At 41.2% G+C, this 22,231-nt stretch overlaps 1 protein-coding gene across 3 annotated transcripts; it reads left to right on the top strand.

Moving 5' to 3' along the window:
* Window positions 1-631: 631 nt before the first annotated feature.
* Window positions 632-21,585, top strand: LOC136427254 (synergin gamma-like). 3 transcript variants are annotated; one of them, XM_066416060.1, is made up of 19 exons: window positions 632-671; window positions 821-861; window positions 2,003-2,238; window positions 2,437-2,507; window positions 3,199-3,419; window positions 3,947-4,213; window positions 4,601-4,816; window positions 5,256-5,336; window positions 6,089-6,285; window positions 7,272-7,554; window positions 8,104-8,155; window positions 8,740-8,858; window positions 9,535-9,651; window positions 11,041-12,513; window positions 13,264-13,376; window positions 15,908-16,058; window positions 16,780-16,836; window positions 17,632-17,723; window positions 19,891-21,585. In XM_066416060.1, exons 1-19 carry the CDS (start codon window positions 658-660, stop codon window positions 20,128-20,130), a joined length of 4,041 nt encoding a protein of 1,346 aa, XP_066272157.1. In that variant the 5' UTR covers window positions 632-657; the 3' UTR covers window positions 20,131-21,585. The 3 variants fall into 3 exon arrangements, with proteins under 3 accessions (XP_066272157.1, XP_066272156.1, XP_066272158.1); XM_066416059.1 differs by having other exon boundaries at window positions 3,944-4,213; window positions 19,891-21,584; XM_066416061.1 differs by lacking the exon at window positions 9,535-9,651 and having other exon boundaries at window positions 3,944-4,213; window positions 19,891-21,584.
* Window positions 21,586-22,231: the final 646 nt, after the last annotated feature.

Genomic DNA, 22,231 nt, shown 5'->3' with positions numbered 1-22,231 from the left:
CCTGCTCCTGCAGCTCCAAAAAAAGCCACTAGTTACCAGTACCCGAACCTACACTTATTCTCTGCCCCAATTGCAAGAGCTATCTAGTACATGTACCACTCAAAAATCACGACCAGAACACTAGATATCAAAACCGGAAGTTCTGCTGCAGTACCGTAACAAGCTGCCAGGGGATCCAAAATCTATTTCCAGGTCTCATCACGACCTACCCACGTACCAATTATGAAGACAAACCATCCAGGCCTTCTTGTTCACACAAACACATACAATCGCTACCAAAATTATAGCCAAAAATTAAAATTCTTTGCAAAGGTAATGTCGATGTTCGCCTTTACTTCTTTCTTTCTTATCTGACCTCCCATGGAATCTTACAACATTAAGTTCTTGTGTTGTTGATGTCTAAGTTTCTTTCCTTTTGCTAATTGGAAGAAGCAGCAACAGACGAGAAACATGGCTTGTTACTACTGCGCCTGTGGGTAACATTCCAGAAATACTAACCCGGGATAGCGGGGATAAACGGAATTCTTTGGAACTATTACTATAAAATACATGTACATAATATACCTGTTTGGCGCGCTCCTGAAGCGTCGCCAAAAATTCCATTTCTGAATGTCGCAATCCAACAGGTTAGTTACCCAGGATGCACTTCGATCCAAGATGGCGTCTGCTGGGTAGGTTTTCGTCCGACGTCGGTTTAATTTTCCTGTTTTGGTGATTTCTATCCCATTTTGTTGGAAATTAACAACTGTACGCTAAAGAACACGATATCTAGATGTCCAGGAAACAATTTCATGTGTTTTTATGCGTTCCTTTCCCCTAGAAATCCCAATTTTCCCAGAGGGGGAGGGGCACCGAGACCAGGTGAGTCAGACGACTACTAGTAACTTGATTACAAATCCTATAGTCTCCTGTCTACTAGACCAATTATGCTGGCTATCATTCGTTTGTTGAGATCCTTGTAATGTCTAGTGGCACATAGGGCAGCAAGTTTCCTTGCTGTTTCAGTAGCAGGGTAGATTTTTACAGGGAGAGGTTGCTAGCCCTCCACTTTCCGAGGCACCTCCTCGAACACGGAATCCTACTCATTTTTTGCGTCCCTTCCGAAAGACGGGTGCAGCACCAACCGAGATGTCCTGACCCCGGAACTTGTACCGGGGCCCCTGTTAGCAAATTATTAGAACCAGGAACTCAACTGTAAGGCTGCTACTAGTTGAGCCACAGAGACATCCCTTGTAGTTTTACGCTGGGAGAATAAATTATTTGCCAGGCCCACTGTTCATATTGTTTCACATCATATGCCTATGATTCATAATTTTGCTGAGATCTATTATCCATGATACCGTAAGAAGGCTTGGTGGAGGCCAAATTGATTATGCCTGAGCGCTAGGGGTTCGTTCAATCATGCCAGAAGACCATTTCATTACAGTTTAATCAAGATATTGGGAATGGATCAATACGCTGTTTGGGATTACAATGTCTGCGTGATGCGTCTGATGACCTTTGTGACCAGTTCTCTACTACTCTGCCATCTTGCATTGTCGCCATCATTGTCTTGATGTACTTTGAATTCTTTGTGATAAAAAGTTCCAAGGCCTCAAGTCAAGTGAAAATGGCAACTTATTCAGTCTCAGATTCAGACAGATGTTGCTTCCTAGGGTTACTGTAAATGTATTTAAGTTCACATGGTTTTTATTTCGCGCTGAGGCAAAACTGGAGTGTTTGCAGAGGTTTAAAGTTTGCGGCAGCACTATTGTCACATACTGCTACAGTATTGGACAGAAATATTTGCGGTGGCTTTTAGTTCGCAGTGAAACAGTCGCCCCGAAAACCGCAAACATAAAACCACCGCAAACATTTCTGTACTTACAGTAATTAGGCAGAACTGCTACACCATATAAAAGTTTAGATTCTAAACATAATCATTGACAGTAGTTCTTTATTCACTGCAGTAACAAACTCTATGATTAATAATAATAAAGACATCAACTTCTTGCTATCCTAGGTTTCAATATGTTTCCAGGCCAGCAAATGGCACAGCAAGGTATGATGGGTACTCCCACACATCAAGGAATGATGGGAGTTGGGCCGATGCCACAGGGCATGATGGGAGTACCACAAGGCATGATGGGACAAGCGGTACCTGGCCAGATGGCAGCACCGATGCATGGAATGGCTCCAGGGTTTCGTGGAAGCCCTGTACCAGGGATGGCGCCACAGTTTGGTGGAATGCCACAGCAGGTGAACGCTTGTAGTTGTAGTATCTTTATTGTAAAATATATACGGCCTCTGTCAGCCCTACAGCATCGGCTATGGCTAAACAGCCGTATACGAGAATGGCAGTCTCTGTCACATAAATAGCATCTGTAAGCTGACTCAGTTCTGGGGCCTGTTTATAATAGTCTTTTTCATGAATATTTTCCTGTTTATATTTCACAGTTCGGAGTCCCTGTAAGTGGAGGATATGCCTACTCCCCAGAGATGCAGAAAAACTACGCTGAACAGCAGAAGTAAGTCAAAATGTTGCAGAAACTTTAGGAAATTTTTTAACCAATGCTTGTTGAATATTGCTATAGCTTTTGTCTATGACTAAATCAGGGCTGTCTCCAGCTTTCAATTTTTTTCGTCCACTCACTGTTTGGGGGACTGTGTTGCTAATATTCATTGTTAAATCTGTCATTTCAAACTTACAAAAATACAATTTTTGTCAATTTCATGTCATGAAATTCAGATATTTTGTAAGGAATTTTTTTCAGTCCCAACAGCCAAATTTCTGTCCTGGTACAGGTCTGGACCTAATTAACATTGTCCAAATGTCCCGAGAACAGTAGAATTTGAGTTCGGGACAATTCAAGTTACATTTCAGGAAAATTTTGGGACAAGCAGAAAATTCTGGTATTTTCGGAGTGTGCTCAGTAGATATTGCTGTTTGGAAGGTTTCGTGATTTGAAGGAAAGCCGCCAATATTTGAGCCATCTCACATGCTATGGATTGTGTCTTGGAAAATAGGCTGGGACAGTCCATCTTCACTTCGGGACAATTGAAATTTATCTTCAGGACAATTCAGGGACAATATAGGGAAAAAGTTGATTTCGAGGCCAGAAATGTGGTAGAAATCTGTTTTGTCTCTGTCATTAATCAGTCATAAATCATATAACTTTAATTTGTATTCTCCTCTAATTTCCGTTTTGATTCATATAGAAAATTTGCAGAGCAGCAACAGAAAATGATGGAAGAACAGAAGAAGAGAGAAGAGAAGGAAAGAAAAGAGAGACAGTTCCAGGAGCAGAAGAGGAGACTTGGTGCCATGAGAACCGCCTCCATGGGAAAGGGAGGGGCTAACTTTGACTCCATGTTTGGCCGCGCTGTCCAGGGGTTTGCTCTGGATGTCACTAAAGGAAGCCCATCACCTAAGGCCCAAGGTAGAGACACACAGATTTTTCACATTGAATTTTATCCTCCGGAATGCTTACTTTTCTGTAGTCAAATAACGGTTACTCCTATACATGTACAAATGATACCAAACTGAATGATGTTTTTATAAGAGAAGAAGAACATTGAAAATAACTAGTCTCTGCCAGCTGAAAAATAGTAAAATTTATCCAAACAGGAAATACGGTAGTTCTTGTTTCATTCACTGTCACTTTATGTTCACTGTTTTCACAGTCACCTCTGTACCGTGAAAAACCTGTTGTAATTATTTATGATTCCTTCACACAACCGTTCTGTAAATCACTTGCCACTGCTAGGTTAAATTTCAGTGAAAATGTCCATTTTCCTTACACCATGAAATTTTGCTACCGTGAAGATAAAGTGAATTACAGTATCCTATTTTTGCCGAATTCTACAATCCATGATCCCTTATTAGAAAAGCCTGGTGGAGGCTAGAGAAAAACATGTTTTCGTATGATAGGTAGTGATTTATATCTGACTGATGTGTTTTCAGTAGTTACTTCTCCCAGTATGCCAGCATCTACTTCTGACTTTGGCGGTCCTGCACCGGGACTGACCCCGCCTTCCCATGGTGCACCTCTCCCAGCAGCGGCCATGACACCTCCAACCAACACTGGGGATGATGACTTTGGTGCCTTCCTCGGAGGGCCAGCCCAAGGTCAGCCCCAAGGTCAGCCCCAGGGAGGGGGACCCCCTGTACAGATTACATCAGTGGTAGAACCTGTGGGCCACGCATCCTTGCCTCAAGACATCGGACCGCAAGGTTTGTTGTTGATAAATTACACTTCAATGTTTTAGGCACATGAATATTTTGTGTATGCACCATAGTCCCGCCCACCTCCATCAAACCATAGAAATACAAAATTAAAACATAAAGATGCAAATATTTGACGGACATGCAGTCACTCATTGGTCGAACCGCTAATTGTGATGGAGAGTCAGAATCAGTCTATTTAGGGCTTGGATTTTCTATCAGTTCTCACCACACAACGACATCGTATCTTTGCTCCTTTGATGTCGATATGTAATGGTACAGTGTTATTGAAACTTACCATGTGTAGGAATGACTAGAAATTGAAGTTTTTAATCGAAGTTTCAAGCCTCATAAAATGCTCTGGATGCCTTGAACAATGAATCCATATCACACCAGGACCCAATCTCCAGTCTATGATGCTCGAGTCATGTGACCTGACGGGACCTGATAAACCTAAGAAGGCGTTTCAGAAGGCCGCCCCTCCCAGGATGCCCACCATCAACAAGACCGCCACCCCCAGTCAGAAGGCCCGGGACTGGAACGCCTCAAGCTTCTCTGGTATCTTCACTGTGGAGAGTCCACAGGCTCCACAGATGGCAGAGGCACAGCTAGGTAGATATTACTTGTATCACCTTACACAGCCATGACAGCTGAAACATGTTGTAAGGGATTGCATTCGTCATTTCGGATGGTGACATAAAGCCAGCGGCCCCGTATATGAGGGAGCTTCAGGTATTAGCCTCTAGCGTCAAACCCCTGCACGTAAAAGAACCCAACACACTTATTGAGAAGAGTAGGGATTCTTGGATAAATATAGCAAAGCAGCATTGCACTAGTACTAGCTAAAGAAAAAAAGGCATTATTATGATTATGCTTCGTCCTCAGTCTGAGGTTTGACCGCTGTATCTTTACCTTTCATAACCGTAAAAAGAATATCCAGGGCTCGAAATTCATTTTTTGGCACCTATCCTTGGCTGAAGTGTCAAGTGCTGTGTGTATCCCTTGTGTCTGTGTTGCTATTGTATTATCATGTTTGATTCCACCACCCCAGGCTCCCCAGCAGTTGCAGCACCAGTGACAGCTCAGTCCCCCACACTTCCACTGTGGTGTCAGAATGATGCAGCTGTCCCAGGTTAGGACCAGCCACAGACTTTCGTCTCAAATATGATGTATAATTTCATAGTTGGCAGTAATTTGATTTGATTTGATTTTATCAGAATTGCAACAGTGCAATACACGTGGAACACAGGCAGCTATTGCTGGTGTCGTGACCCACACATAATATACCCGATTTTACACCTGGGTTGGGTGATGATGTCCATGTTTTGATCAAAAAAGCTCTTTCTTCTGAAGAAAATACAGAAAAGATAAATTGTTGGAAGCGTTGTTTTTTCTGCAGTATTTTGCACAGATTTTTCAAGCTCCTAATACATGCCACATATCATGCAAAGGATTTAGATTATGGAGGCGGAGATAGCTTTATGGTATGGAGACTGTGTTATATGTATTGGACATGATACCAAGATAACCACTCATGATCACTCTCTCACTATCCGGTTTAACGTGTTCTGTTCCCCATCATCTGGGGGTTGGACGTGCTTGCACATGGTTGGGGAAGCTTACTTTTAAATAACAAATCTTGTCATTGGCTCTTACTAAAGCTGTTGTAATTATGCAACACAGTTACTGTAAATGCATTTAAATTTGTGGTAGGAAGAAAAGTTCGTGAAAACCGTGAACGTTTCTTCATTTACAGTATTGTATGTTTGACCACTCGTACTGGAAACTAAAGAAGGGGACTTTAAGGTAAATTTAAGGTGTATTTTCCAGTTCTGTTTGTACTGAAATGTCCTGCTGCGTGTATCTGTTCTCCTCCCCCTACAGAAGCCTACAGGAAGGTTGTGGAGTCTGTGACAACTGAAGCGGGACTAGAGACCAGGCTCCTGTATCCCATCCTGGTGTCCAGCAGTCTGCCGAAGGAAGTGTTGGGCCAGCTGTGGGCCATGGCCAACAGGACTGTACCTGGAACTCTCATGAGGGAGGAGCTGTACCTCATACTGGGACTCATCGCTGTAGCTCAGGTATGTATAGAGTAGAGCTGTGTACCTAAACAAATTTTAGGTACAGGTACATGTACAGGTACACGGGTTTAGGTACAGGTCCGGACCTGAACCTGTACCTAAACGACTTGATCAGAAAGTGGTAGATTTCAATAAGGACAAAAGCATGTTTGAACTGGTAACAACATAATATTCAATTGTGCTAGGTATTATTTTGATGAAAACACAGATTAAAATTTGACTCCATCCTTGCAAATGTGTTTTATGTGCTGGAGTATAGTATAGATGTGGCTTTGTTGCACTGCCACGGTAATTTCACAGTAATTTTATCTGTCAAACTAGCCATCCCCTGAGTCAGGCTTGACCTCATTAGTATCACCAGGGTTCAGGTATTTTGGACCTGTGCCTAATTGACTGTACCCGGTACTCTATCGTACAGTGTACCAGTGCACAGCTCTAGTATAGAGCAATGTACATGTAGTTGATTCGATTTGATTGATTTATTTGGCTGTAAAAAAGTACAGCCAGGGCTACCTAACTAGCCGAAGGCTATTACAAAGTGTTAGCCCTGGGAACAATATTCAAAAGAGTAGAAAAATAGTACTACATGTAGTTCATTAAGTAAGAAGGTTAGAGCCCCCGCACCCCCCACAAACAATATTAGCTCCTGTACTCAAACAACATGAGCTAATTGACTTATTGGCAGACGACCTTGTCTTGACTTAGTCTCCTATTGAACTATCCTAAATTGTCTACACTGTCTACATTTGTCTACATTGAAGTTTTGAACATTCATTTCAAAAGGGAACAAGAGAAAACCTGGTTTGATGACATTGTGTACATGTTATACTCCTAGATTTATACTCAAGATGCATCAGGGTATTAGCTAACTATGCATCATGCATCTTTTGGATGCCCTATAATGAAATAACAAAGAAATTAGACGCCCTCTTTTGCCCCTGTTTCCCTGTTAGTTCTTACCATGTTTGAACATGTTCTTGTTCCAGACTGGTGCTGGTCCTCTTACTTTGGAGTTTTTGCACACTGTCCAACAACCCCCCGTACCAAAACTGGACGAAAACCTGCTGGTTCCGCCAAAGGGTAGGTCTTCATCCTTTGGACCACAAGGCATGCTGGGAGGACCCCCTGCAGTGCCCATGCCCCCGGGCACCATGGGAACAGTGCCGCCCGTATCCCAGAGTGCTCTAGGGAAGACTGATCAACTGCAAGGCATGATGGGAGGTGATGATGACTTTGCAGACTTCCAAGAAGCTCCAAGACCTTCTTCTGGTAAAATATTGTGTTTTCTCTACATGGACCAGTTTTTAACTGTTTAACCCAGTGGCAAGGTGCTCTTGTGGTTAAAGTTGTTGACTTAGAATCTAAAGGTTCTGGGTTCAAGTCCCTAAGAGGCTCCAATGTACCCTTTGGAATGAAGATATAAACGATGTTTTCCCACTCGACTCAGCTAGATGACAATGAGCCCCTAGCTTTGATTAGGGACATCCTCTCGGCTGGGATGTAAAGCGGAGGTCTCTTGTTTGAGGAGAGCATGTTAATCCCTGAGCGTGATAAAGATCCCACCACACTTATCAAAAAGAGTTCGGATGAATCTTACAGTTCAGTCTTATCCAGCTTGTACCTACTGTACAAAACTTCTGTGTTATGCCTTTGGTGGTATATCGGCTATTCGAATTTACAAACAAAAACAAATTTACAAATCCCCTTGAAGGACTCTACAAAGGTAGTACATGTACACATTACATGGTCACCCATGATAAGTGATGAGAAATATGAGTTACTTGAAGACACAAGCATCTTTTGTGTATGTTGCTGTAGGGTCGTTTGGTGACTTTACTACAGGAGTGTCCGTCCCTGCACTGCCTCAAGGGTTAGTAAACTACCTTTTGTTTTCTGTCATTCAATCCAACATAGTCTAATACGCTATACCTCACATATGAAGTTTACTTGATAATTTTCTTTTATATACTTGTGGGTCATCTTTCCGTTGTTTTAACTTCATCCCAACATTTGACCTTTTCCTCATCAGTAGCAAAGGTGTATCAAAACAATAATGTCCCTAAGTCTTCACCCAAGTGCGGTCTATTTTTCAAGTTCTTTCAGCTAACTTTAATGTGTTGTAAAGAAATAGACTAGTACACAGTTTGGAGGCAGCCCTTGACTTGTTTTACTTTTCATTGATAACAGACTAAAACAAGAACATATTGAAAAATTGTATGTAGGACGAAGATGGGAAATGCACAAACCTCACTGACACATGAGGCCTTGAAATACTGTGGGCATGTGCACTTCTATGCACCCAAAATTGAATTTGTACACCTAATTTTTGACCGCCGGTGCACTACTGTACCTAGATACTTGTGTAGGGTTACATACATAAAGGATTCAATATTTGTGTAGGATTACATACATTCATACATAGCACTGACATATCATGTGTTCCTCTTTTTGCAGAGTCCTCCGACCGTCAGGATCAGCCTCCCCCTCCCCCTCAGTCAGCAGTGTGGGCTCTTCCAACCAGGGGGATAAATACGTCGTCTGTAAACCCCCTACAGAGGACTCACAGTCCAGTGGTAGGTGTGGCAAGATGATAAAAGTGTTGCATCAAACAATTAATCTGATGAATATAGATTATAGTTATTTAGATACACATTTTTTTTAGTTTCAATATATAGATTAGTTTCGAAACTAGAATTTTCAGGAACCTTGGAATTTGTTTTAGATTTGTTGACATGCCATTTACTAAAGGTAGTTTTGTTTTTTTCCGAAAATAATTTCATCAGGTTGGTAGAACATAGGATATTGGAGTTTTCTTTTTCACAACCAGTAGATCGTCACCTGCTGACGTTTTGGTGTCTGTCAGACACCTTCTTCAGAGCTTCTGACTGGAGTAAAGCGCCACCTACATCGGCTACTTATACATGGCAAGAAGCATCAGAATCTCTGAAGACACCGAAACATCAGAAGGTGAAGATTTATTGGTTGTGAAAAAGAAAACTCCAATATCCTAGATTTGTTTTTGATCAACAGTATTTTTTCCATGGTCCCCTAATCTCTTTGCATGATGGGTGTTTCAGAAACGTTGTACAATAGTATTCAGTATATGATTTTAAATGTTGTTAAAGGTGGTGGGACTGGGAAAGTACATGTAGTATAAAATGCTGTACAGGTTTAGAATTGACACTGCAGCTACAACAATTTATGTATATAAGGAACAAATCAACCATTTTGTCTCCCATTGCCCAACAGGAAGCACAGACACGTCCTCTGACTATCCTGACAAGTATGGCGCCATTAGGGCGTACATGGGTTCCGATTCACAGGATTCAGCCTCACTCAGTTCCCACGGGTCTGGTTTTAACACAGGTACTGCCCCCCTCCCCACATCTGTCTGTGCCCCCCTCCCCACGTCTATCTGTGCCCAGGTGGAGAGTGCTAGAAGACCCAGCTTGTCTCTATGGTGATTGTTGCTATGGATACAAACAGCTCTAAAATCTATTTCAAAGCTTTTCTTAGGTGTTTAAAGACAATTCAATCTCTACAATTGGATAAAAGTCTCAGATAACTTCCAGACATTTTGAGTGACAGTCATCACTCTTCTTCACCATCACTAGGAGCTTAAGTGACGCTGAAGAAGAGTGATGGATGTCTCTGGAAATGTCCGGAAGTAATCTCCAATTCTTACCCAGTTGTAGAGATTGAATTGTCTTTAGGTATTCTTTACCTGGATGTCTAACCTTCATCAACCTCTTCTTAGGTGGTTTAGTAAATTGTATTTGGTACCCTTTAATTTTCGTCTAAGCTTCATAAACATACTTTTCTTTCGTTGTTTGGTACATTATATGTGGTTCCTCTTTACATCTTAACTTTTAAATTCCCATTTTCACTTGTCAGCCTTTAAGATTTCTGTTCGCTGTTTCCAGATCTCCATCCAACCCATGGAAAGTTTCTTCTTTTTTTGCATGCAGTCCATATTACATTTTTCGTATTTTAGATAAAAGACAGTCTAATTTTAAACTTGCCTTATTTTCGTCATCAGCACTTAACAAACATTATTACATATACTATAGCAACTTACTAACCCAGCATGGGGCACCCTAGTGTTATTATAGTGTTACAGCTAAATCTTGGTGACACAAATTTCAGGCACTAGGTACAAAACATGTAGCTGCAGCACTCTTAACTTTTACTAACATAGGAATGTTATCTTTCAGATGCTGGAAAGTGGTTAGTTACTTTTTCCATTGTAGTATAGATAAAGCGTTAGAATCAATAATTTCCCCTTCACCCAGATGCCACTCAGACCTCAGATCCTCCCAGTTTGGATGGCTATTCCCCAAATATAAGGTGTCTGACTATTTACAGGAATACACTGGAATGTGCCAGAATACACATAAAGAAGGGTGAAATCTACAGAAATGCAGTATGTTTTCATCAGTAAACATTGCAGGTTGCTATATTTTGTTGAACCCTAAACCTAACCCTGCTTAACAAACTTTGTACTAGTCATCAGTTATGATATCAAACATGGCATTGGGCCAGGATTGCATAGTGTTTTCTAATGATTTTCTCTTAATAATTTTCTTGTTCCCAAAAGGGGCCTTAAATACTGTAGATCATGTTATGCCAAAATATAGCAACCTGCAATCAAAGCATGCTGTATTTTGGTAGATTTCACCCATTTAATGTGTCTTCCTGTGTATTCTGGTGAATAGTTGGACAGAATATAATCTATTGAACGTGTATTCCCTGCAGGTTTAGCTGCCCACAGTACAGGTGGTTTAACAGAAGGGGATGACTTTGCAGACTTCAAGTCTGCCTCTGAGGCTGCCCCACCCCCTGCCCCCGTGCCAGCGTTCCTAAAGTCTCTCTCCACCCATCATAACAAGGCTCTACCTGACCTAGCTGGGTTTGAGGATGAAAACATTGCCGCAGCGCCCCCTACATTGCCTTCCAAACCATCCGTACCCACACCTCCCCTTTCATCAGACATCTTCAACATACGGAAGAAGTCTTTCAACGATTTCGCCGACTTCAAGTCCGCAGATTCCAACGTGTGGGAAAAACAGGACGGCGGCAATGCGGACAAATTCGGCGACTTTGCGTCCACGTCAGATTTGAAAAAGTCCAGCTCGGGACAGAAGCTGACAGAGAGTCTGTCTGGGTTTGCCGATTTCGTCCAGTCTGGAAAGTCTACTCCACCAGGAGACGGTAACTTCGCAGATTTCCAACAGTCCTCTGACTTAATGGGCGGGGACGATAACGCCTCAGACAAATACTCAGTCTTCAAGGACATTTCCGAGGACACCCAAAGCCTGACGTCGATTGGAAGCACAGACGCCTCCAAGGACTCGGACAAATACGGAATATTCCGAGAGCTGGGGAGTTGGGAAGGTCAGCCACCGGAAGACCTGTTTGGTAGTCTTTCCTCTGCAGAGTCTAAGAAGACAGGAGGTAGCGAGAAGGATACACAGTCTGTTAGAAGCCTTGAGCTGCCAGCAATGACCTCAACTGAAGCCACTAGTAAAGATGAAGAGTTTGGAAACTTTAGCTCCATAAGTGTAGCTCAGCCACCAATCCTAGGGAAGGACACAGGGCTGTTCAACAGCCAGGCAACAAAGGCCACAGGGGAGTTCAGTGCTTTTGCCAGTTTAGGAAGCACAGCAGCTCCTCTTACTGGTTCTGACAAGTATGACATGTTCAAGGAGCAAAGCAGTGGACAGGGAACTGAGAGCAAGAATGAGTTTGGGGATTTCTCGTGGAGCTCTTCTTCGAAACAGTCTCCTTTCGGAGATTTCAAAGGGCCGGTTACAAGTACTGGAGGTGATCTTGGTAGTTTAACCTCCTCAAGTGTAAACCAGACGTTTGGAGGCTTTGCTGAGCCAGTGCAAAGTAATACACCAGTGTTTGGACAACAACCTGCAAATATCAGCCATCCTGAGTCAAAGCTGCCTGATTGGTCAATGGGAATTAGCCAATCAGGGGGTAGTGAAACATCCTTACCGTCATCACTGTTTGATTCGATACAGACTGACAAAAAATCGGTGCAGATTCGAGACTTGACCGATCTGTCGGACTTGAAGAGTGCAAATAAGACTGTTCCACGGGAGGATGAGTTTGGTGACTTCAATTCCGCTGCAGAAAAGACGGGAGGGGGGCAAGGTGACTTTGGAGACTTCAGCACTGCAGAAAGTGGTCCTGGCCCTTCTGTAGGAAGTAAGGAAGGAGGTGTGTGTAGCATAGTCTTGCTTTGCATTAATGAAGTTATAGATGTCATCTTATAGCATGCAAACTGTACATAAAGTTTAATGACCTCTGAACTCTCAAGTATAGCTGAGACCTGGACTGGTAATGGATGAGTAACAGATACATGTAACAGTTTTGATTTGTTTTCTTTGGCTTTCTTATGGTCTCATTTTTTTCGCCCCATAGGCTTACATGTTATAATACAGTACGTGTTTTACATGGGCGTGTTCGTAATGAAGCTAAAGAAAATGTACCAATGTTATTCATTCTATGTTGAGAATATGTACCCTAGATCATGTAAAAAAAATTGCCAACATTTTCACTACATCAAATCTCTGTTTATAACAGTTACAAACTGCACTTAGCTACACCCAAAAAAGGCACTTTCCAGCTGTAAGCCCTAGGCCACATCACCCATGGCCAAAATGCAGGGCTGTGCACGTCCGACCTCGTGCGCGGCTGCCGAACTTTACCTGCTAATTTCTTCAGTTACAAACAAGCTTTCATCAGTTTGATGCTTGAGATCAGTCTAGTCGGGCTTGCTAAAAGGGAATTTCCCACCGATATAAACACAGTCACGTTCATGCAGCCGTTCATTTTTTAGGTACGGTTTCTACGGTTTCTTTTAGAGTTTACACACGGAGTAACACATAAATGAGACTTTATATGTTTTCATAAATTTCATGTAACACATGTACTCCAGTGAGTGATTAGAGTTCATTTTTCTGACAGGCAAGTATGCCGGTGCAGTTGTCCTGGCCAGCAGTGTTCCCACCAAACCTGTAGCCGACAGCTCTCCTCTGTACATCAGGGACAGGTACTCAGGCATGTCCAGCACTGTGGAGGTGAGATACTGTAAATACAGAAATGTTCGTGGTGGTTCATGTTAAGTTAAAAGTTAAAAGCCTCCCACACCATTATTGATGTATAGGGTGGTGCCCGTCTCCGTTTCATAGCCCTGGGTCACACTGTGGTGCAATCACTGTAGCAGGGGGCTAGTCCACTGGCAGTGAAGTGTGTTTAACTTCCATACTGTTTCAGAAGTATGTACCATTTTTATAAAGTCTTTGGTATGACTCAATGCGCCTCTTGTCCAGAGGTGTCCTACCCGGGGCTTGAACCCCAGTCCTTCTGGTCCAAGTAATTTGAACCAGATGTGGTGAGGGGCAGAAGGCGCAAACCACCACACCACAGGGACACCCCCTGGTTTTATGTGCAATAGTGTAATTTTGTCCAATACTGTAGCAGTATGTGAATTTTGTCCAATACTGTAGCACTCTATTTTCTATTTATACTGTAGCACTCTATTTTCTTCTTAGCGTGAAATAAAAACCACACCAACTTAGATGCATTTAATTTACAGTAACACATACTTGTAGTTCCTAGTGGCACATAGGGCAGCAAGTTTCCTTGCTGTTTGTGTTGCAGGGTATATTTTTACAGGGAGGGGTTGCGTGCCCTTCCCCTTTATCGTGTTCGAGGTACCTCCTCAAACACGGGACCACCATTTTACGCCCCTTCCAAAAGATGGGTGCAGCCTCAACCGAGATGCCCTTCCCAGGATTGAATTGGGTTCTCCCAGTTATCAACTTATTGGAACTGTGAGGCTGCTGCTAGTTGAGCTACAGGGATATCCCTGTGTTGTGCCCTTGGGAAAAGCATTCTAAACCCATTTAACTTCCTAGCTTTGGTTAGGGACATCCTCTATTAGATGGGAGTAAAGCCGGAGGTCACGTGTTTGAGGAGAGCCACACTTAAATCTTGTTAAAGAACCCACCACACTTACACAAAATAGTGGGGATCCATTCCCGGGGAGTGGATCAAACCTTACTGTCTGGTTTTATGCAGCTTGTACCTACTGTACAAAACTGGTTGTGTTACGCCAAAAGGCAGTTATGCAGAACAAAAGCACCAAAACAAAACTCATTAGCCAGGTTTCATATAATTGACAGACACAAATACGTTGTGGTAGTACCTTTGGGCTTCTGTTTGCAACAGCTTGGGGCAAACACCTTCCATTTTGAAAAGCTTGGGCTATGAATGGGGTTTATAAGTTAATGCATTGATCTGGTAAAAATCAATATCTGATTTGTTTAGAACACAGGAAGGGTCCTGGTTAAATGTTTACATTGGCAGAGTAGCTTGTTTGAGTCATGAGTTTTAGAAATACATTGAGACGTTACTTTGGAAAAGAGATAATGTTCCAGCCTCAGAATCTAACTAGTATATCTGAGGAAAAGTGTTTGAATGGCCAGGTTGGTACTCAACTGGGTCCGTATTTTTCAGTCTTTACTATCTTTAATTTTGAGGCATGTTCCCCTGAATCCTTGCTTAATCTGTTTATACAATGTTCATTGACCTTTGTATGTCATATCAGATATTTTTGTAGTTTTATTTGAATATATATGTGGTGGATGCAACAGACATGACAATAGCAGTATTATCAATATATGTATTGAAAAACACATGCATTTACATGTACATGTATGTGTTACTCCAATCAAGACCTCTACCTGTTAGAACTGATGATTCTGCCAGATCACCCACTCTACCCAGATATACATGTATATACTAGCACATTTGTATATGACTATGTAGCTTGACTAGTATATAATCTTGCATTTCTGAACCAGTTAGGTTCTATGCTGGAGTAATGTTGCCTCTACCAGACTCCATAGGTTACAAACTGTACTCCTTTGGTCCTCTGACATATCATTCAGTCTATTTGGCCAATTTCTACTATTTTCCTAGCATGTTATGGTTCTTTCATTAGCCAGGTTTGGTAAGTTTCGAATCCAGGAAGCTCACTAAAAGGTGCCTCATGTCATGATCCTACATTTAGAACTCGAACACCAGAGATGTTACAAAAAGAAGCCCTAAGGTTCTACCACAACATGCTGGACATTACGTTTGTCATGAATTATATGTACATGTATGACAATAGCAGTGCAATGGCCTAGTGGGTAGAATGTTTGCCTTGCATACGGTAGGTTGTGAGTTCGATCCCCGGCCGGGTCATACCGAAGACTCTAAAAATGGTGCATACTGCTTTCTCTGCTTAGCACTCAGCATTTGGGAAAGAGTATAGAAGTTAAACACACACCACTACCAGTGGATAAGTCCCCTGCTGTAGTGATTGCACAAAGTTGTGTGGCCCAATGGCTACTGAATCAGAGATGGGCGTCGCCCTATGCACCATCGGTGCGGGAAGGAACTTTGACTTTGACACCTGGCTAATGAAAAACCATATCAGAAGGAACAACAGCAACCTATGGTGGTTTCTTTCTTTTTCTTATGTTCTAGATCTTCCAATTTGTACTATTTTTTCAGTAACTTGTAGTTCTTTCATCTTTGTTTTCTCTTTCATCGTGTACAGGACAATGAGCGACATGAGTATGAGTGGAAGAGGTGCCTGGAGTCATGTCTGAAGGAAATAAGGAACGCCAATAACATCTTCAACGACATCAGCAGTTCTTCTGTGTGCAATGAGGTCATCAAGTCCGTACAGGGGTCGGACTATATCAGGGGTGAGTGGAACATGTGGGCCTTTGCTGTCTTGGTTAGGTAAAGGTACTGTAAATGCATTTAAGTCTGCGTGGTTTTAATTTTGCGGTAGGAAGAAAATGGAGTGGTTTTAAGTTTGCGTTTGAGACAATAGTAGACAAGGGGGTAGGAGGGAAAAGAATTTCCGTGGTGGTTTTAAGTCTGCAGCAAAGGGCTTACTGTGAAAAACGCGAACATAAAACCACCGCGAACATTTCTGCATTTACAGTAGTCCCATAGCTTTTGAGGATTTAGGGGCAGTGGTTGTCTAGGCACGGTATTGGAAGGCGAAGCCCATCCCTCTCCTTCCACCAGCTTTTACCTCCCCAACAGAAGCTAGGTCCCATTTTGTGCCTGGGTGGTGTAAAGTGCCTTTTCCAAGAACACAGTCTAGTCAGGAACGCTAGGAATCGAACTCATGACCTCTCGATCTCATGTCCGCTAACCTAGCCACTCTGTTTGGTAGCCAATGAGAAACAGTGTACTTAACGAGAGTCACGGAGAGTGCAATCCCAGCTTTCAGTCAAGAGACATCAAACTAGATTCTGTATTTGTAAACACGAATTAAAGGGACTTGTTTTCCCTTACTCAAGTTTTAAGAAGCAGGTTATAGAACTTCCAGATGTATACATACATATAGTGTAACACTGAGATGTACATGTATTGTTCATAACATTGTCACTCTTTTGATGCTACTTTTCCCAGGAGTGATCGAGATCTACAGAGTAGTGTGCCGAATAACAGTTGGCATGAGATCTGCCAGTAAGTATTGCTTTTTTAAATTTTGATGTTAGCTATAGAATTACAGAATCAAGCTCTGAAGAGAGACAGCAAGATTTTTAATGTGGTTTTGCTGACATTCTACTCTATTTTATGTGCACCAATTCCTGAAAATTAATTTTGAGGCCTTGCTTTTATTCAGGGATTAAGCCACCAGTATTAGATTTCTTACAATGTGGCAGCTGTTGATACTGTATTGTGTGTGGTGTGAAGTTTATTATTGATGCAGTGATGCCCTCTATCTGTACGCTGTTGTACTGCATAGCTACATCAAATTCTGAAAGAGATACTAGTAGACCATGCAGGTCTTGGTAGTTTTTCTTGCTTGTCAAAAGTACATTCTATCTTGATAATTCTAAATTATACAGCATATATGATATGTAATTTCTTTGAATCAAATATCCATACATGAAACTGTGTGTACAGGTAACAGCTGCTGATACTGTATTGTGTATGGTGTGAAGTTTATCATTGATTCAGTGATGCTCTCTATCTGTAGGTTGTGGTACTGCAGATCTAAGTCAAATCCTGAAAGAGATAGACCTGGTTTAGGTCATATTTCTTGCTTGTCAAAAGTACATTCTATCTTGATAATTCTAAATTGTACAGCATATATGATATGTAATTTCTCAAATCAAAGATCAAATATCTAATACATGAAACTGTATGTACATGTATCAGCTGCTATTGTAACATATGTTGTTATACTATTACAGTAAACTGTATTGTGTATGGTGTGAAGTTTATCACTGATTCAGTGGTGGCCTCTATCTGTAGGTTGTGGTACTGCAGACCTACATCAACTACTGAAGGAGATAGACTTGGTCTGGAATAACCTGAGTGCTTTCCTTACTTCCAGCCCAATCATGGTATGTTACCAGGTTTAATTACCATAGCAGTTCTATACAAACATTCTCAGTCTAAATCTCAGAGGAATAATCTTGGCTTTTATATAATGCGGTGTAATGCATTGTTTGGATCAAATAGTAAATATATGATTGTAGTTTGATCAAGGACATAACACTGGTCAGTTCAAATTGGGAAATCCAGAAGCAATTTGGAATCTTCAGCAATATCAGATTTGTGCCTATAAGTGTGGTATAAGCTGAAAGCTCTCTTCATCATGAATGTAGTCATGTAAAAATTATAAGTCAGCGATGTTCACAACTTTAGATATGATTGATTGAAAATGCATGTGAACGATGTACTCCTAGGTCAGTACATATCCAGCAGTATTGAGTTCACCTGGGTTTTTACAAACAATTGTGGGCTAATTGTTCCTGTCACAGTGGGCAATGACACCTCTAATCACCAAGCCCATTGAACTCAAGCCCGCCCATTGTACTGGAAATCTGGTGATTATGCAAGTGTATTCAACTGAATGGAAGGACTAATTTTCTACTCATATGCATGGCATTCATTAGGGTGGATCATTGTCTGTCCACTATCAGGCCAGTATGGGCCAAGTCTAACCAGGTCTGGGGTGGTATTGTGTCGCCAGGTCCAACTAATGATAGTATGGGTTGGGCAACTTTCTAAAAGAAATATCTTCATAGCTTTCCATGTTAAGACCAAATTAAAGGCTCCATAATGTGTGGGACATCATGCTCTTTCAAATGATATATGAAACTGAACTGTAAACTCAGTAGAAAAAAAGTTGGAAAATTCGAATTCCAAGATGGCCGCCTTGATATCTGGAAACTGAACTTTCGGATTTGAACTGACTAGTGTTACATTATCCTATATAATGTCCTTGGTTTGATATACCGGTATGATTTTGGCAAGCAATTCTGGCAATGTCATATCTTTATCTTCATATTTCTGCAGTGAATAATTATATGTAATACAGAATAGTAAAAAACTAAAATGTGAAAGAAAATTTAGTGTACAGTGCAGTTGTGAGAATATCAACCAACTTGAACAAAGTCTTAAACTTTGTCATTATGTCTTTATCTATCCTTGCTGGTGTGAACATGTGCTCTCTTCACTGTGTCTATGCTCTTTCTTCCCTTTCTCTCTCTCGTCTTCTGAAAATATCTGTGAAAAGGCTCAATTTGTGGTGAGTGTGGTGTTTTACTATTAATAGTATGTTGAAATAGGTTTAAAAGTTTTTCAGGTTTATAAAGTGTTCAACAGTAATGAATTTTGAATGGTGTAAAAAAGCTACATCACAGTAAAAATACTGCATTGTTTTCACTAAGGAGTTCATTTTCATCCTTCTCTTTTCCTCTCTACGCTCAGTGTTTAGACCTTTAACTTCTACTGACATGGCTAGTAAATTTTTAGAATGCTACTGAGAATTGGAGAGTGGGGGGAAGTTATTGACTTGGGCTAGAGGGAATTTGAAGCTGTTTCTTTACCAAAATAAAGTTTGTTGTCAGTTAATGGTGCCTTTCCACTAGACTGCAATCACTGAGTGACTAAATTGAATGTATGACTCTTGATTTTATAACTGAAATATGATAAATGGTGCAAAAGCATTATTTAGAAGACAGCAAAATACACAAAAAATTGTTGTCTATGAAATTTTTTGATCAACCAAACGTTTGGTCTCTCAGTAGTTTCAACCTTTAGTGGAAAGGGGATGATACAGTAAAGATGATACATGTACTTGATTGTTTCCTCATCTTTCTTACTAAAACCAATATCATTCAATGTACGAAGAGATTTATTGTGGAATCTCTCTTTATTGTCAACATTCTATTGTAATGTCCTGTCTTTGTCAGTAGGGCTAGCCCTCTGTAATAGCAACAGGCTAGTTGCCAAATGGGCATAATCTCCAAGCAGATCTCCACAGGGCGCCAAAAATCATATATGCTAGCCAGAGAAGCTCCAGTCAGCCAGAGAAGCTCCAGTCCGCCCCTACGGGTTTACTACTACAGGGCGGACTGGAGCTTCTCTGGCTGACTGGAGCTTCTCTGGCTAGCAAATACGATTTTCGGCGCCCCGTGGAGATGTGCTTGGAGATTAAGTTGGGCAGCCCTGGCTGTGCGTGCTGAACAGCCAAACCAATAAATAAATAATCTGTCTTCCCAGCCTGAACCAGGGTCGCTGGACTTCAGCACGGGCGCGCTGAAACCCGGCATCAGCGACGCCCAGCTAGCCTGCGGGGTGTGCCTGCTGAGCGTGGATTCCCGCAGCAAGGCGTTCGACCGCCAGGACGACTGCAACAAGCTGAACTACGGCGGACGACAGTACCACGCGCCCTGCGCCAATTTCTGGGTCAACAGGGTCAACTCTACACTTCCCGCGCTGCCTCTGAGAGAGCTACTGTAAATGCATTTAAGTTTGCATGGTTTTTATTTCGCGCTAAAACGAAAATGGAGCATTCACGAAAGCATTATAGTCACATACTGCTACAGTATTGGACAAAAATGTTCGCGATGGTTTTATGTTAGTGGTGAAACGGTTGCCGCGACAACCGCAAACATAAAACCAACGCAAACATTTCTGCATTTACAGTACTCTGAACAAGAATTTTTCCATACCAAGAAGTAGACAGGAAGCTTTTAGAAAGTTGACATGACAAGGAAGTTGACACAAGAAAATAGATGATGAGGGCTGGATCGCATTCATTGTATGATCATACAATTGCAAACTGAGGGTATTCTTGAGGTAGTCGTGTAAGAGTCTTACAAAATTCAGCCGTCTTGTTACCGAAAAGGCCGTCTGAGATCCTCGTTGGTCAGTTGATATTTGCCTCTGTCACAGCTTGCTTGAAAATCCTACAACATCAAAATCTTATGTTGAATGTGACCGCACCGTTACTAACCACCAACCTGCTTCCATGTTTTTACCCACCCCAAACATACACAATCCCTCCTTGTTCCATTAGCTATGTACATGTAATTGACATGCACTGATGCAGTGAGGACTTTGTAGATCCCTGGCTTTGGAATGGTTTGGATCTAGTTGGCGGCTTGCTTGTCAAAAGTACATTCTATCTTGATAATTCTAAATTGTACAGCATATTTGATATGTGATTTCTTTTCATCAAATATCCTGTTATCCAAAACTGTTACTCTAAAGCTACCATCTCTGTGCCGGTATCTTGACAATTCTAAATTGTACAGCATATATGATATGTAATTTCTTTTAATCAAATACCCCGTTTATCCAAGACTGTTACTCTAAATTACCATCTCTGTACCAAGAGGGTACCATAGAGAATGCCTTGGTTAAAAGAATGTCTGAGATGCAGCAAGGTTAGAATTGAAAATATATCTTTCCACAAGAATTGGGGAGGCAAAATTTAATGTTTCATTCAGAATATGGAATGTGAATATTTTTGGACTGGAGGAACACTGTATTTGATGAGAGTAATTTAGGTCATCTGTGGCATTCATATGAAATGAAATAAATTTCAGGTTGTAATATATATATATATACATGATATATGAATATACAGGAACTAATTCCGGACTTGCTGCACCAGATCTTAACATGTGTAATTAACAAAACCTTATTTAATTAAACCAACATGGAGAAGCCATTATTGGTTCATTTTATGTACAAGAGTATTACAAAGTATGAGTCATATTGCCAATCATAGGATCAACACGTGCACATTAAAATGGTTCTGATCATGAAAAGAAAAGTAGCTGTTAAGAAAAATGGATTGTACACAGTAAAGAATATTAAATTGATGATTATTGTATCCAAATTTTATGTGACCTTGTGTTTTTTGTCTTGAGATTCAGTGCTCTTCAAAAACTGTAGGAGAACTTTTCAGGAGTGTAAATTAGAGGTTTACAATACTGTTACAGCCTCTTTCTGTTAGAGGCTGTATTAACCTGCTGAACAACCAAACATTTGACACATCACGCAGTGAATTTCATAGATAAAAAGAACGTTTTTCTGAGTTTTGTTGTCTTTTAAAAAATACCGACATCTTGCATCATATTCCAGTTATAAAACTATTTGTTATGCAAGTCCTATTTTGGTCGCTGAATAAATGAATGGTTTATTTTATCAACATGATAAGATACAGAAAAAAAAGTCGCAGCCACAACTGGCTGAATTGGATAATTTTTGTAGAGGTGCTTCTTAGGATTGGTGTAACCATCTATAAGCGGAAATCACAGAATAATAGAAATCAATCGCAACTTTCGCATGGTGAAACTAACGTGGTAAACTATTACAAAGTATAGAAATATTCTGTATGCGTCAGCCTGTTTATGTAATCACCATTTGGCTTTAGGAAACACCATGCACCATCTGGCAGTTTTGCATGACGTCAAACGTACATCCAGTTCTCAGGTGGTTTTCAAAGTACATAAATGGTTTCAGCCTTAGATTTACTACCCACATCTTATATAAGTTATACCATGGCTTTGTGCCTTATACAGTATAATCCCACGGCACAAACTGCCTAAGC

The sequence above is a fragment of the Branchiostoma lanceolatum genome, chromosome 2, assembly GCF_035083965.1.
Source record: "Branchiostoma lanceolatum isolate klBraLanc5 chromosome 2, klBraLanc5.hap2, whole genome shotgun sequence".
NCBI classification, from domain to species: Eukaryota; Metazoa; Chordata; class Leptocardii; order Amphioxiformes; family Branchiostomatidae; genus Branchiostoma; species Branchiostoma lanceolatum.
This window is presented reverse-complemented; position numbering and strand designations above follow the sequence as displayed.

Coding starts and splice junctions, on each gene's coding strand:
- LOC136427254 (XM_066416059.1), top strand. Junction 4,817..5,255: donor GATGGCAGAGGCACAGCTAG/GTAGATATTACT, acceptor CCACCACCCCAG/GCTCCCCAGCAGTTGCAGCA. Junction 8,156..8,739: donor GTCCCTGCACTGCCTCAAGG/GTTAGTAAACTA, acceptor CTCTTTTTGCAG/AGTCCTCCGACCGTCAGGAT.